Source organism: Galendromus occidentalis, unplaced genomic scaffold (assembly GCF_000255335.2).
Source record: "Galendromus occidentalis unplaced genomic scaffold, Mocc_1.1 scf7180000077446, whole genome shotgun sequence".
Lineage (NCBI taxonomy): Eukaryota > Metazoa > Arthropoda > Arachnida > Mesostigmata > Phytoseiidae > Galendromus > Galendromus occidentalis.
Window position 1 is genome coordinate 677,574 of NW_003805434.1, and position 13,069 is coordinate 690,642.

The 13,069-nt window shown below is 49.8% G+C and overlaps 2 protein-coding genes across 2 annotated transcripts; one reads left to right on the forward strand and one right to left on the reverse strand.

Moving 5' to 3' along the window:
* The first annotated feature begins 1,321 nt into the window (after positions 1-1,321).
* On the forward strand, positions 1,322-4,260 carry twin (CCR4-NOT transcription complex subunit 6-like twin). Its single transcript, XM_003743482.2, has 6 exons — positions 1,322-1,384; positions 1,481-1,672; positions 1,870-2,134; positions 2,297-2,463; positions 2,640-2,804; positions 3,090-4,260. Exons 1-6 carry the CDS (start codon positions 1,322-1,324, stop codon positions 3,945-3,947), a joined length of 1,710 nt encoding a protein of 569 aa, XP_003743530.1. The 3' UTR covers positions 3,948-4,260.
* A 3,310-nt stretch (positions 4,261-7,570) lies between these two features.
* LOC100897305 (sodium- and chloride-dependent glycine transporter 1) lies at positions 7,571-10,956 on the reverse strand. The gene is made up of 12 exons (XM_018639579.1): positions 10,781-10,956; positions 10,496-10,659; positions 10,109-10,259; positions 9,908-9,985; positions 9,691-9,818; positions 9,429-9,568; positions 9,131-9,329; positions 8,879-9,021; positions 8,502-8,733; positions 8,278-8,384; positions 7,964-8,131; positions 7,571-7,855 (listed from the first exon to the last, which is right to left on the reverse strand). The coding sequence occupies exons 1-12, from the start codon at positions 10,954-10,956 to the stop codon at positions 7,571-7,573; spliced, it is 1,971 nt and encodes a 656-aa protein (XP_018495095.1).
* Positions 10,957-13,069: the final 2,113 nt, after the last annotated feature.

The following is a 13,069-nucleotide window of genomic DNA, read 5'->3' on the forward strand; positions in this document are numbered from 1 at the left end:
TCTAGTTGAGTCGCTTTGGCTGTGATGATCAACTATTTTCTGCAAGGTCGATCGGCTTCGAGGAGAAGACTTTCACGCAGTGCGATTGTAAGCCACATCAAGAAAAGACATCAAATCACCCAGCATCGAAGGCTCCCAACTTGTGAGATTCGGAAGATTCTCCCAGCTGCCGTCGCAAGTCGAAATAATGTACGGCAAGTTTTCCCAATCGATCGCCGTGCGCTGATTTTCGATGTGAGCGCAGGACAACGGAGAATTCCGCGCTAATTATTAGGTTTCCAGCCGTTGGATTTCTATTCCGGTCGCGGCGATGGTGACGATCACAATATCAACTCTGCATGGGGTCCTTGGCTCCAAAAATTGCTTGACGCGGCCAGCTTCGACGGATTGAAAATCAAGAGAGAGCCGAGTGGCGGCACGTGCAGTGAAAACACAGCGGATGCCGCCGCTGCGCTGTTTCCAGTCTGAAGGTTGCCGTTCCATTATCGCAACCCGTTCCGGAAACGATAGAATAGTTCGTGTGTCTGCTGCGGTTATATAACCACAGTCGGGGCAAACGGATGAATGAGCCGATCAAGTGGCATGCCCGGTCGCCGTCTCGCGCGCGCGATCGCTAGGTACTCGCCCGACCACGATAAGAGCTCGACCAGTAAGCCTCAGTTTTCGCGTACAGGGATTCCTCACGCCGACTTGTCGACTCATCGACCCATCCCTCTATTCATCCGTTCCTCCGTTTGCGGCCGACAATGCTTACCGCGAGAGCGTTCCGTATCATTGACCGTTTGGATTGTCGGCTTCTGGTAGCTGTGGAATATCAACACCGCGATCCATAGAGAGAAACGGAATCGAACAGACTCCAGGTCCGGGCTCTTTCGGGAGGCGGGCTCCGTATTGATGGTGTTGTACGTAAAAACTAAAAACGCGGGTCGCGGAGCCTCGGTGCCAGAAAGGGGGGACTTGATGCCGATTCCTGTTTCTCGGAAGACTTGGCTCGAATCTATGCGGTGTGCGAGTCGGAGTAGAAGTCTCGAACGGACACCATCAGTTAGGAGCGGGAGTCATTCTTTTCTTTCACTACTCTTCATCCCGGCTTACGAATGGCCCGTCGGCGGAATTCGGCCTAGCTCATCACTGGTGGATCGTATCGTTCGTCGGTGCCGCTCTTCTTATCGCAGTGTTCGCGTGCCAACGTGCAAACCTGACGTTTCCCGAACGAGCGTGACGACGTTACGTCTTGCGACAAGGTCGTCGTCGGGTGAATCTTGTAAACAAGGCATTTCGTTTGGTCCGTGGTAGAGACCGGTTGTGGGTAATCATCATCATGTATAACGCACTTTACTTTAACGGGACTTGCTATAGCAGTTTTCGCATCAATAAACGTGAAGTACGCGGTGTGACCATCAAGAATCGTCGATATGAAGTCGTTTCACGTGAAAATCTTCGATGAACTTCCGCTAAAAGACAGTCTTCTCGATTCAAGGTGGTGCATGACGACCGAAGCATGTCTCGACCTTACGGGGTCGGTGGCCGAAGCTTGGGTGGCCGCGACAAGGACAATAAGCTCGATAACAACAAGTATGAGTCGCCAAACCCGCGGAGAAACCACACTTTCATGCACGCCGAAGACATTCAATCCGGCAAGAAGAGCAAGTGGACCGAGCTGGAAATAAAGGTAGTACCAATCTCCAACCGGTTATCAAACCTCCAATCGAAGTGCTGGTATCCGATTCATCGAAGATATCAGGGCCTGCGGGAGAGTCGGGAGGGTCCTGTCGCATCGATCTTTCTTGGGAATCTTCCGCCCCTCCCGCATCTCCCTCGAGGGGAAGGCCGTCCTTCAAGTTTCTGATCGATCTTCCTCTTCCCCAGGGATTTGTGAGGAATATTTCCCCATCGCTCTGGCAGTTCACCCATTTGACCGCGCTTTACCTTAACGACAATGGACTACAACGTTTGCCGGTGGACATCTGCCGACTTGTGCATTTGGTGTATCTTGATGTTTCATCGAATAAACTCCGTTCACTGCCGAACGAACTTGGTGATCTCGTGCAGTTGAGGGACCTACTTTTAAACAACAATCTACTTCATAGTTTGCCCTACGAGCTGGGCCGTCTTTTCCAACTGACAACGCTGGGTGAGTTGCTGAAATCCTGTTGTAAACAGCGGGAGATCATGGATTGACGTATCGTATACGCAGACCTTGGGACCGCGTCACTGCGACGACGCTCCGCTGGGGAGATGCGATCGATTTGAATCCAAAATAAGCGATGAGTAACCCTGAACCCTCGATTCCTAGGCTTGAAAGGAAACCCACTTTCGCCTGATATCTTGTCGATCTACTCGGAGTTGAATGGAACTCAGAAACTCCTCACCTATCTGCTGGACAACTTGCCGCCTATCGCCAGCGGGACGCCCGCTCGGGAGTGGGTTCAAAAGGGTCCCGAATGCCCGCCGGCGAAATCTGTGAGTACTCGCGACGATTTGACTGACACAGTCGATCGATGACTGGTGTCCCGATTCCGATCATGTCCCCGACCATCGATATTTCGTGAAATATTCTTGCTTGTTTCGACGAGGTTCGCTCCTGAGATGAAGTTCTGCGAGAAAGATTCATAACGATCGATTCTGCCTGATTACAGCCGCTGGCACAAGTGTCAGTCATGTGTTACAACGTGCTCTGCGATAAGTATGCCACGCGAAATATGTATGGCTACTGCCCCTCGTGGGCCCTGAGCTGGGAAAACCGCAGGAAAGGCATCATGCTGGAGATAAAGAACTGCGATGCGGACATAATCACGTTGCAGGTTAGTTCGTTCATCTTCGAGTTTCTCGTCCCCTCGTCCGAATTCTTGAGTGCCGTCCTTCGAGTCTGAGAGCATGCGAATTAACTCCCATTCTGAAAATCGGAATTGCCCTTGCCCCTAATGATCGAGCCGCATCGGTCACCCAGCACCTTATATCGCGCCCCTCGCCGAGATCACCGCCCTCAGCCGTTCGACCCTCACCCCTCGTTCTCGCCCCGATCAAGACGCGGCGAAGAGCGATATATAAGCCCGTAGGCATAACTTCCACGTTCTATTCTCTCGCAGGAAGTAGAAACGGATCAATTCTACAACTACTTCGAGCCCGAACTGAAGAAGGATGATTGGGAAGGAATTTTTTCCCCCAAGTCTCGTGCTAAATCGATGAGAGAAGCCGAAAGGAAGCGGGTTGATGGCTGCGCCATTTTCTACAAGACTTCAAAATTCTCTGTCCTCGACAAACATCTCGTCGAGTTCAACCAGCTCGCCATGGCGAACGCTGAGGGTTCTGACGATATGCTGAATCGGGTCATGACGAAAGACAACATCTCCCTGGCAGTTCTGCTCCAGATGAAGAAATTCCCTGAACAGCCACTGCTTGTCTGCACCGCCCACATTCACTGGGATCCAGAATACTGCGACGTGAAACTGATCCAGACGATGATGCTCATGCGTGAGCTCCAAACGATCCACGAAAAGAGCAAAACTCTATCGAAGTGCGAGGATATTCCGCTGATTCTCACGGGCGACTTGAATTCGTTACCGGACTCCGGCGTAATCGAGTTCCTGCGGAACGGTCGAATCGCCTGCGATCATCCGGATTTCAAGGATCTGAATTCATACAGGTCCTGCCTCAAGAAACTCATGGTAGAGAACAGCCCGCTCGTCGGAAACGCTTACACTCATCCGTTCGTGCTGGAGCAGGCCTACGCCGATACCGACATGCCCTATACCAACTACACGTTCGATTTCCAAGGCATGATCGACTACATATTCTTCACGAAAAAGCACCTCTCCTGCAGTGCTATCTTGGGTCCCGTGGATAGCGATTGGCTGGCCGAGCATAAAGTCATCGGTTACCCGCATCAATGCGTGCCCTCAGACCACATTCCGCTTGTGGCTCAGTTGCAGATTTCCCATCAATGAGAACCGCAGAAGACGCCGTTCAGAATCGATTCGCTCAGTGGTGCGAGCATCGAATGACTCTGATCGAGCGACCGACCGACCCCGAATAAATGACCGACCGACCGACCGACCAATCCAGCAGCAAGGAAACAAACAAATGAAAACCGACCCCGAAACCGATTTTAAACTGACTGAGTGAACGACCGATCGAACAGACTCAGCCAATCAGCAAGCAAGCGAGCGAGCAAGCGAAAAAACGATTCCGCGGCCTCTCCACTGCACTTTAACCTACACTAAGATTCCAACAACAAATTCGATAAACGACCCCCTACTGATTGATGATATTCCGCATCGGAAGAGTGGGTGGTGACTGCTCCGCTGCTGCTGATGCCACCGCCGACGCCGCTCTCACTTCGTAATCACTTCTGGATATATATTATTCGCGCAAATGACCCTCGAACCCTGTATGTGTGTCTGTGTGTGTGTAAATGTATGCATGATGGTGATGATTTACACTATTCGGACTCGCTCCGATGATGACGATCATTTCGATTCGAAAGTGAGTGCGTATGTGCTCAGTACACGACAAAGACGCGTATGGCGGGCACACGGACCTAAGCCTGGCGGTGTGGAGTGTGTCAGACGGTCAGGATCTCTTCTCTATGTCGCCCTATACTGTCGAGAAGTCCGACCACTCGCCCCCTGACGGAGGTCCGACTTGCCGCGTACCCCGAAATCCGAGCTGTGAAATGACGGTTTTTCCATCTTTCTATGACTCCTTGTACATAACTGACATGGCGCGTGTTTCGTGAGAAGGCGGAAGCGAGCAACGCTTGGGGCAGACGCAAAACAGTTCGGATACGTTTGTGTTTCTTCAGAACTTCGGCAGAAATCCTCTCTTTCCGTGTCGATTTTAACCTACGATACCTACTCCCGATCCGATAGCATACCACTACGTCCGCGAAGTCGACGATGACGAAGGCTCGACTGAACGTTTTTGTTCGGAGTCATTGTCTCTCACACAATTCCCGTCCAACTAGCGAGCGGACAAGAATTCTCATATCTCCTATTTCTCCAATCGAATGTTTTTCCCTCCTCGTTTTCGCTTCTCGACTACCGCCATGCCGGAGTTCTGGATAGACGACTGTGATTGCTTTGGGGTCGCAAATGGAAATCGTTTCAACGTATGGATGCAACTTTGTGTTTTCTTCTCGCATCGTGTCCTATTCAATCTCGAATGCCGAAACTCTAGATGCGGAGAGCGTTTTCCCTCTGAACGGGAATCGGGACAAGGGAATGAGCTCGAATCAGATTCTCCCGACAACACTCATCAAATCACTGTACAAATCCCACACCGACTCTCAGAGATCGAGCTCGATGGTTCCCGGAATGGAGGACTTTGTTTTCTGTGTATATAAACTGCAAACAAAATCGGTATTTGTCAATCAAACAATCGGTTCCTCTATCCTACATGCCTGCGTTCGAAACCTTTGAATTGAAGAATCGACGTCGCGGTGAAACCCATCGAGTGAGTGGAACGAAGCGCGTGTTGAGGCGGACAAGCACGCGAATTCCCCCGGATTTATCCCGTCATCGCCCCCTCATTGGTCGAAAACCTTCTGGGCGTCTCGGTATTATTCTTTACTCGAGGCGTTTTGCGAGTCTTTTCCCGCCTGAGCCCGCAAGTTCCCCACGCGCCGATTCTTCGGAGCACCCCTCCTCCGCAAAATTATGAATTATATCTGTGAAAGCACATCTCGAGTACGGCTCCCTCCCGTTTGAGCCCCAGAACAGGGTTCGATCGAGCCATTCCCTCTGTACACTCGTGTCCCGCATGTCGATTATTGAGTGAGTACTATTGCGCATGCATGCTTTCAAATTTCGAGAGCAGCAACAGCATTTTCTGCTTGCTCTCAAAAGAATTCCATGATTTCCCCGTGTGGTGAGAGCAGCTCGTCCCGGAATCCGCGCGAAGCCCCCGTTGAGATGTATTCATCGCTAAGTCATCTCCATCGAGGGGATCTGCTCGCTGGTTCGCTTCTGAGCTGAGTCACTGAAAAGGCCTGTTCCTTCGATTTGTGTTACGATCATTTCATAGCGGAAACCATTAACCGTAAGGATGTGAACATGCATGGATATATCTCGTTCCCGGACGAGACCAATATTCTATCCTTGATTACCTCAACGGACGCTGTACATCACAGGCCGCCGATGTCGATGTGTCAGGATGGAGTTCTTGTGTATATAGCTGTCGTTTGAAGGATTCACTTTCTGTCACTCTTTTCTGGATGTTTTATGTTTTCTGCCTGCCAGTCCCCTGTAGAGAGCATGACCTGTGAATACTTCATATGACCTCATCCAAATCCTGTTAAATTATGACTTCGGAACAAGCTCAATGCCCCTGTCTAATCCCCACGAACGCTAATCGTTGGGATTCATCATAGAATATTCCCTCCCCTCACGCTTAGAACATCTGATTTCCGTCACGAGCTCCGCCGGGGATCATTCTCTTGAGCTTTTTAAATTTCTTTTCGGAACCGTTCTCCCATTTCGGGAATAGTTCTGGAAATACAATTCCCCTGATGGAGCTCGTGGTTCGCTTCCGAATCGATCCCGAGAACCAATTTTTTACATAAATTCCGTAGATAGTACAGTCGGTGACGGGCGGGTTCACTCTAGGTCATAGAAGAAGGAAATCGAAACGCTAAGACTGTTCGCGAATGTAAAGTCCACTCTGTACACCAAACAAATCCCATCATCATCATCTGAAGCCTATCATTCGGATCACGATCTCTGTGTATTTGTGAAATCGTGTCTAATCGTATGCTCTACTCCCGCGTTTTCCGTATTTTCCTAAGCGTCGCTCGGAAAGAGGTTCCGACGACTGGGAGTGAGCCGAAGGTTGATGAGGCCGCTGGATATCCAATCTGGGGTTGCCTCCTTGCCGGAATTTTCGGCCGTTGTGATTCGCGAAACACGATTCACTTCCTGAGGCGAACCAATATCCCGCTGACCCACATTCATCTGATGATACGTGTGCGAGAATACAAGTACCTACAAGAAAGAGTTCGGAAAGAACGGCTTGAGAGCAGACAGGAGCATGAGGGGAACGTCTCGTTTGTCCTCATACAGAGCCTGGCCTAGAGTTTCTTGCATACAAAGCGAAGTGAATGCACACGTTTTATTATGACGAAGTGTTCAAGTACGATAAACCCACATGATTCAAAACAGCTGTTGATAAGATATGAAGATCGAACGAAAAAAAATCTTTCTCCGAGAAAGAAAGCCGCCTCCCAATCCTTTGTAGCTCGATACGCTCGAGCCTCTTCTATGGGTCTGGCGTCGAGAAAGATGACGGTTTTCTCACCTCAACCCTCCGAGAACTCGCTAGTGAGCCTCATATGTCTATATAACCAACTTCTGGAGGGAGACATCAACATATACTGTAAACAAATACCTTAACGTGTGAGTGTACGTCGTGAACAAAGTGAAAAGAAAACAGAGTAAGACAAATAAAAGCTAAAGCGAGACACGTATCAAGTCCAACGCAACGACGTTCCTTCTTTTTAGATATTTCTCTGGTTGAGGAGGCTCTTTCCGGAGATCCCTCTTCGGGGTCGCAACGCCTCCCTTGCTCCACTTTTCTACGTCGCCTTTGCCGCAATCTTCCCCGCAGTCGTCTCCGTACCGTCCGTGGTGACTGTACTGCGCGCGAGCTTCGCCCCGGCTTCTATGGCACCCGCCGTCGTTGTCGACTCGGCGTTCGGTCGTGTGGGGCCTTGGAACGCGGCAGCTCGTTCTGCGGAGCTTCGACCACTGGCGAGGTTCGGGTCCTTCTTCCGTTGTGGGATCGTCCCATTAGGGAAATCCATCAGAATGGGTACTTTCCTCCTTCTCAGCTTCCGCGCCTTTATAGCAGACCTGAACCTCTTCAAAAGAAGGAGTAGTATTCTCATTCCTGAATTTCGAGTGATTTCTGGAATCCAGAGCAATTTCTTCTTCGCCTGATGATTATCCATAGGGTAGTCACTGCTCACTTCCGTGAAAGTTCCATTCTCCGAACTCAGTTGAAGGATCGCTCCCAAGACAATCAGGGAGACGGAAATGAAGTTCAATCCATAGCCGACTGACGATGTCCAAGACGGAAATACGTAGGATCCGTACGAGGTGGGCTCATCTTCAGAAAGGGTGACACACAAGACAACCTAGAAGCGTCGTCGATGTCATTGGTCATTCATAATGGAGTCGCCAATTTCTCCTCTTCAGATTTCGCGGAAATCATGCCATCCGGTGCTCATTATCGGGGTTTCGTGCTTCTAAGAGGGAGAATCTCGTTGAAGCGGAGGCTTACAGCTATGGTGCCGGGGACAACGAACTTGAACATGTATTTCCAATACGCATAGGCCACTCTATAGGCGGAAAGCATCTGGCGCATGTTCCCGATGAATCTGTCAGCTCCTGCGGGGTGGTGCAGGTTTCCGTCTAAATGGCTTCAATTGAAATCTCCGTTTGCGTGTCGCGCCTCGTAATCGCAGGTCTTGCCGTCATTCCAGATCGGAATTGAGATGTACTCACCGTACACGTAAGAAACTACCAGAACTTCGGTCAAGCCGATAACGAGCGATGACAGGACGGCTACGAAATTATCCAAGAGCTGTACGATGTACATTCCTGCTCGGGTACACATTACCAAGCCAATCAAGAAGTAGCCCAGACAAACCGCGAGAAGGATGATTTTCTTCCTCGACGCTAGAACCTTAGGTTTGACGTCCACGATAGATGTCACGACACTCTCGACGATGGTGAACTTGAGTTACAAGGAAGAACGTGTTGGAGAAGATCTCGAATCCTCAACCGCGAGGAGATTGTCAGCCCTATACGTGGGCTGGGAAAGGATGCGTAGGATATTTCGGAGGATGTACGAGGGTCGTCTGGGACGCGGGAATACCAACCATTGTCCCGAATCCGAGGCTGAGCAACATTACGAAGAACAATACACTCCACATCTGAGGAAACGGAAGCTTCGTTATGGCCTCCGGGTAGGCTATGAAAGCGAGTCCAGCCCCGGTATCGATGACGTCTGCTACCGGAACACCTGGATTGGAACGAAAATCCGTGAGCCCCTCAACAGGCTTGTCCATGATGCGCCGTGCGATCGAGATTATCCGGCACCGGAATTTCATGACTTCGGAAAGCACCTGAACCTTTTACTGAAGCCATGTGGCCAATGATGGAGAATATGGCGAAACCACCGTAGAACGATGTTATGCAATTTCCTATCCCAATCACCATCGTGTCTCGGACGCAGTTGTTGTGGAAATCACTGTAGCTAGCCAACGCGATGACTCCTCCCCAACACGGCGACAAGCTGAAGAAGATTTGCTGCGCCGCTTTCAGCCAAACCTTGCAGAGATATTGATTAGAATTACAAGCAATAATAACTCATGATTGGATCGCCCTTCGAGGACTCCAGGGCTCGGAGAATTCGCCGGGAAATCTCACTTGGAATGTGAGCAAAGTGTCCCAGTCGGGTTTTAGGTAGAAATCTATGCCGGCTGCCGCTCCAGGGAGGCTGAGCCCTTCCACGAGGAACACTGTTAGAACGATGTATGGGAACAGAGCGGTGAAGTATGAGACCTTGCCTGCAGAAATTCCATGGTCACCACTCCGTTCGTTCTTAACGGGAGTATTGTTCGCGTGTTTGACGTCCGACGAGAAGCCTTTTCCAGAATGAGAGAGGAGAATCAGAAACTTCCAGACGCACCCAAGGATTGAATTCCGTTGAGAAGACACATGTAGATCATCGCCCAACAAACCAGAAGGCACAGCGCGGTCTCCACGCGGACGGGACCGACATTTTCGATAGAATCGCTCTGGTTTAGAATATATCTCCTGAAAGAGGGCCGGAAGCTTGTACGAATGAGTCAACACCACGGAGCTCTATTTCGAGATCAGTTCCTTTGTTGGCTATCGCAGCTCACGTGAAGAACTCTTCAGGGGGGGACTTGAGAGCGAGGGCGTCCGTCGCGTTCGAGGTCAAGTTTTGCGATTGGATTGTTCTGGAGGAAATATCGAGAGCTGCAGTCGAACATCTCACATCTCCCGATCATTATAGAGCAAATAATGATATGGATTCGTATGTAATCCTTTGACGAATCTGCCGGTCTTTGGAATTCACTTACATGCAGTTAGGCGAGTTCCATGAATTGTTGCAGTGCGACCACGGGAGTGGCCCCTGGAACGAATAGATGAGAAAGTTCAGTGAGTACGCCATCAGGATGTTATAGTACGTCGCGACCAGAAACGAGACCGAAAACATGGCCCAGCCGATGCCTGATGGAGAGAATTCAAACTTCAACTCTCAATGATCGATTCCGTTCATTTCCGATCATCCACCGAATCTTCCGCAGGAGAGATCGAATGCTCCGAAGCTAGTCTAGAACGCCGTTCCCAATTCAGGTGCGGTATGGGCGAGCTTTCCAAGGATACATGTCGGAGGACGTCACAGAGCCAAAGGCTTGCCATCCTTCACGTAAGACTATTCACAATCCAATTATGTAGCAATTTACCTCTGAACAGCGGACAGATCCTCCAAACAGATGTGGGACCCTCTTGAGCGAATTGGCCCAACGCGGTTTCGAACAAATATAGCGGAATCCCGATCAAGACGAGCATCGTGAAGTAAGGAATCAAGAATGCTCCGCCGCCATTGTTGTAGCACAAGTATGGGAACCTGAGAAATTTCGCAGATCGTGAACATCCGAGTCGGGAGCTTTCCCGGAAATCTACTGTCGGGCATATATTGATCTCGGGATGAAGGAGTTCATTTGGGATCGCCCCACTTCGGGTTTTACCTCCATATGTTGCCAAGACCTACGGCGTAGCTGAGCCCGGACAGGAGGAATTCCAATTTACTTGCCCACTTCGGTCGCGCTAAGGATATGGACCTCGCGACCGATGAAAATGAGAAGGGGTTCTCATGTCGGAACACCTCAGACATCGGCGAGGAGGCGGATTTTACGTTCTTCATTGCCTCGGCTTGACGATTGGGAAGACTTGCCGAGATGGAATTATATCATGAAGGTAGCTACACACAGGCTCAACAGAAATTCGTTGTTTTCTGCGGGAAATGATCGCGAAGAGTTTTCGTTCGATGAACTCCATGGGTGAATTCATTCGAAAGGGACTACCTACTCGTGTGCCGATTCTTGGCGCGCCGCACCGACGACGACCTTGATGCAGAGTTTCCGACGGGGCCCCATCTAGGTCTTCGAGGTAGAAAACGCTTCGCTCACCTTTACGGATGTAACCGAAGAAGAGGCCGATCCATCCCATCGGCACATCGGGATGATTCCTCTTTACCAGGACCGCGCGGCTCTTCTCTGCCACATAGAATAAGCAGCCTCACCGCTAATCGAGGAGGGAGGCTGGAGCTTGGAGCTGCTAATTGCGTCGACAAGCGACGCATAGCTCCCGGATGATCGAAACACCAAGAAAGACCAAGCAAAGTTTGCTGTCACACGGGACATCGACATTTTGAATTTCCATTTATTTGTTCTTCTTCGGTCACGTCTCCTCCACTAAAGATCTCTCTTGATGTTGATTTCTCTCGGAGATAAATTTTGAGTGGCGTGCTTAGCGTTCTAGACTTTCTCGAATTCATCTGAATTTCTAACTCGCGACAGTAGTGTAGAGAACTCATGATCAGATAGACATATTTTGGTGCCCTGGTGGGCTCCCGAAATTCCTCGTGAGGGAGAGCTGGGAAGAAACTTCATCTCGGAGAAGGTCTTCACTTGCTTCGATCAATTAGCTAAGGGTTTGTACGACTCACTCAATCGGTAAATCGATTCGTATGAACTAAAAACTCTCTATATCTCTCTTCATTGGTTTGTTTCAATAGACTCTCGTCGCAATATTGATTTCGATACAACGTACATAACTATATACACGGTCTGATTCGCAGATGTTCAGGAGTTTGCTCGGTCTCCCTGGACCGGGATCGAATTCAATTTTAGCTGTGCAATGATCAGGCTTGGAGCGCGAAGAACGCGAGTCAGTGGACCGGGAGACGCTCGATAGGTGAATCAGTGAATAATTTTGCGACATCTAATATCAAATATCAACGGGTCCTCCCTGCGTCGTCGCTCGCGCTCTCCGGAGATTACTCTCTGATGTATGTGAAGATTATGAGAGCTATCACAGGGTAAACTGAATACTACAATGATCTGTGAGAACTACATGTTTTCCTGGGAAGCAACCACACGATTCGTAACGTCGACTCGTCGTCGATGGTCCGAAGCGAGATGGCTTTGAGCTTTTTCATCGTGGAACTGACAAATGCCTCAGACTCGTCTAGTCCGCGCATCAAGGTCGCTAGTTTCAATCAACGATCGCGATATATAGTCTCTAAATTATAGTCTCGAATATATCACTATATGTTCGATTCTGAATTGTATAAAACAGAGTTTAAAAACCAGCGTCCAGTAAGATTCATTTCCGATGAGCCGATAACGGCAGGAGGAGGTTTCCGAGCCGACATTGACACGCAAGGTCGCGTCCGCTGACTGAAACGCATAATTGAAGTTCAATTTTTCCAGAATGACTCAAGAATCACTTCAGAACGTGTATCACTCAGAGGCTAATGTAGCCGTAACAAGTTCAAATTGCTCAACAACGCGCAGGCTCCCTCTCTGTGATAAGGCCCTACGAGCCTCCGACCCGAATGCTGTTCCCGGGTGACGCAGCCCCCATTTGAGGCCAAGTCATCCATCCAGGAACGGGAGGAGGATTCTAAACCGAAACCGACCTCGCCCAGCACCACGAGGAGCCTGCGAAACGTGGAATGCACGTTCATACGTTGGCCGAACAATCACAAAATAATTTGCTCCTCCTAAACATGGTTTCTCTCTCTCTGCCCGGGAAAATCAGCGAGTTTTCGGGGTCCTGATTACTGTCTTTATGTACACGTCTTTTTGTACACTCTCAATCTTGAGAAACAAACGAAATTCCTTCATTCCGGTTCGCCTATTCTACATAACGTGAGTTTCCTTTCCGAAGGTACGCGATATAGCTCCAGCCTGACAAACTCTCAAAGCACTTGGCCTCCGATATGACGGTTTCCGGATTTTCGCGCAATGGCA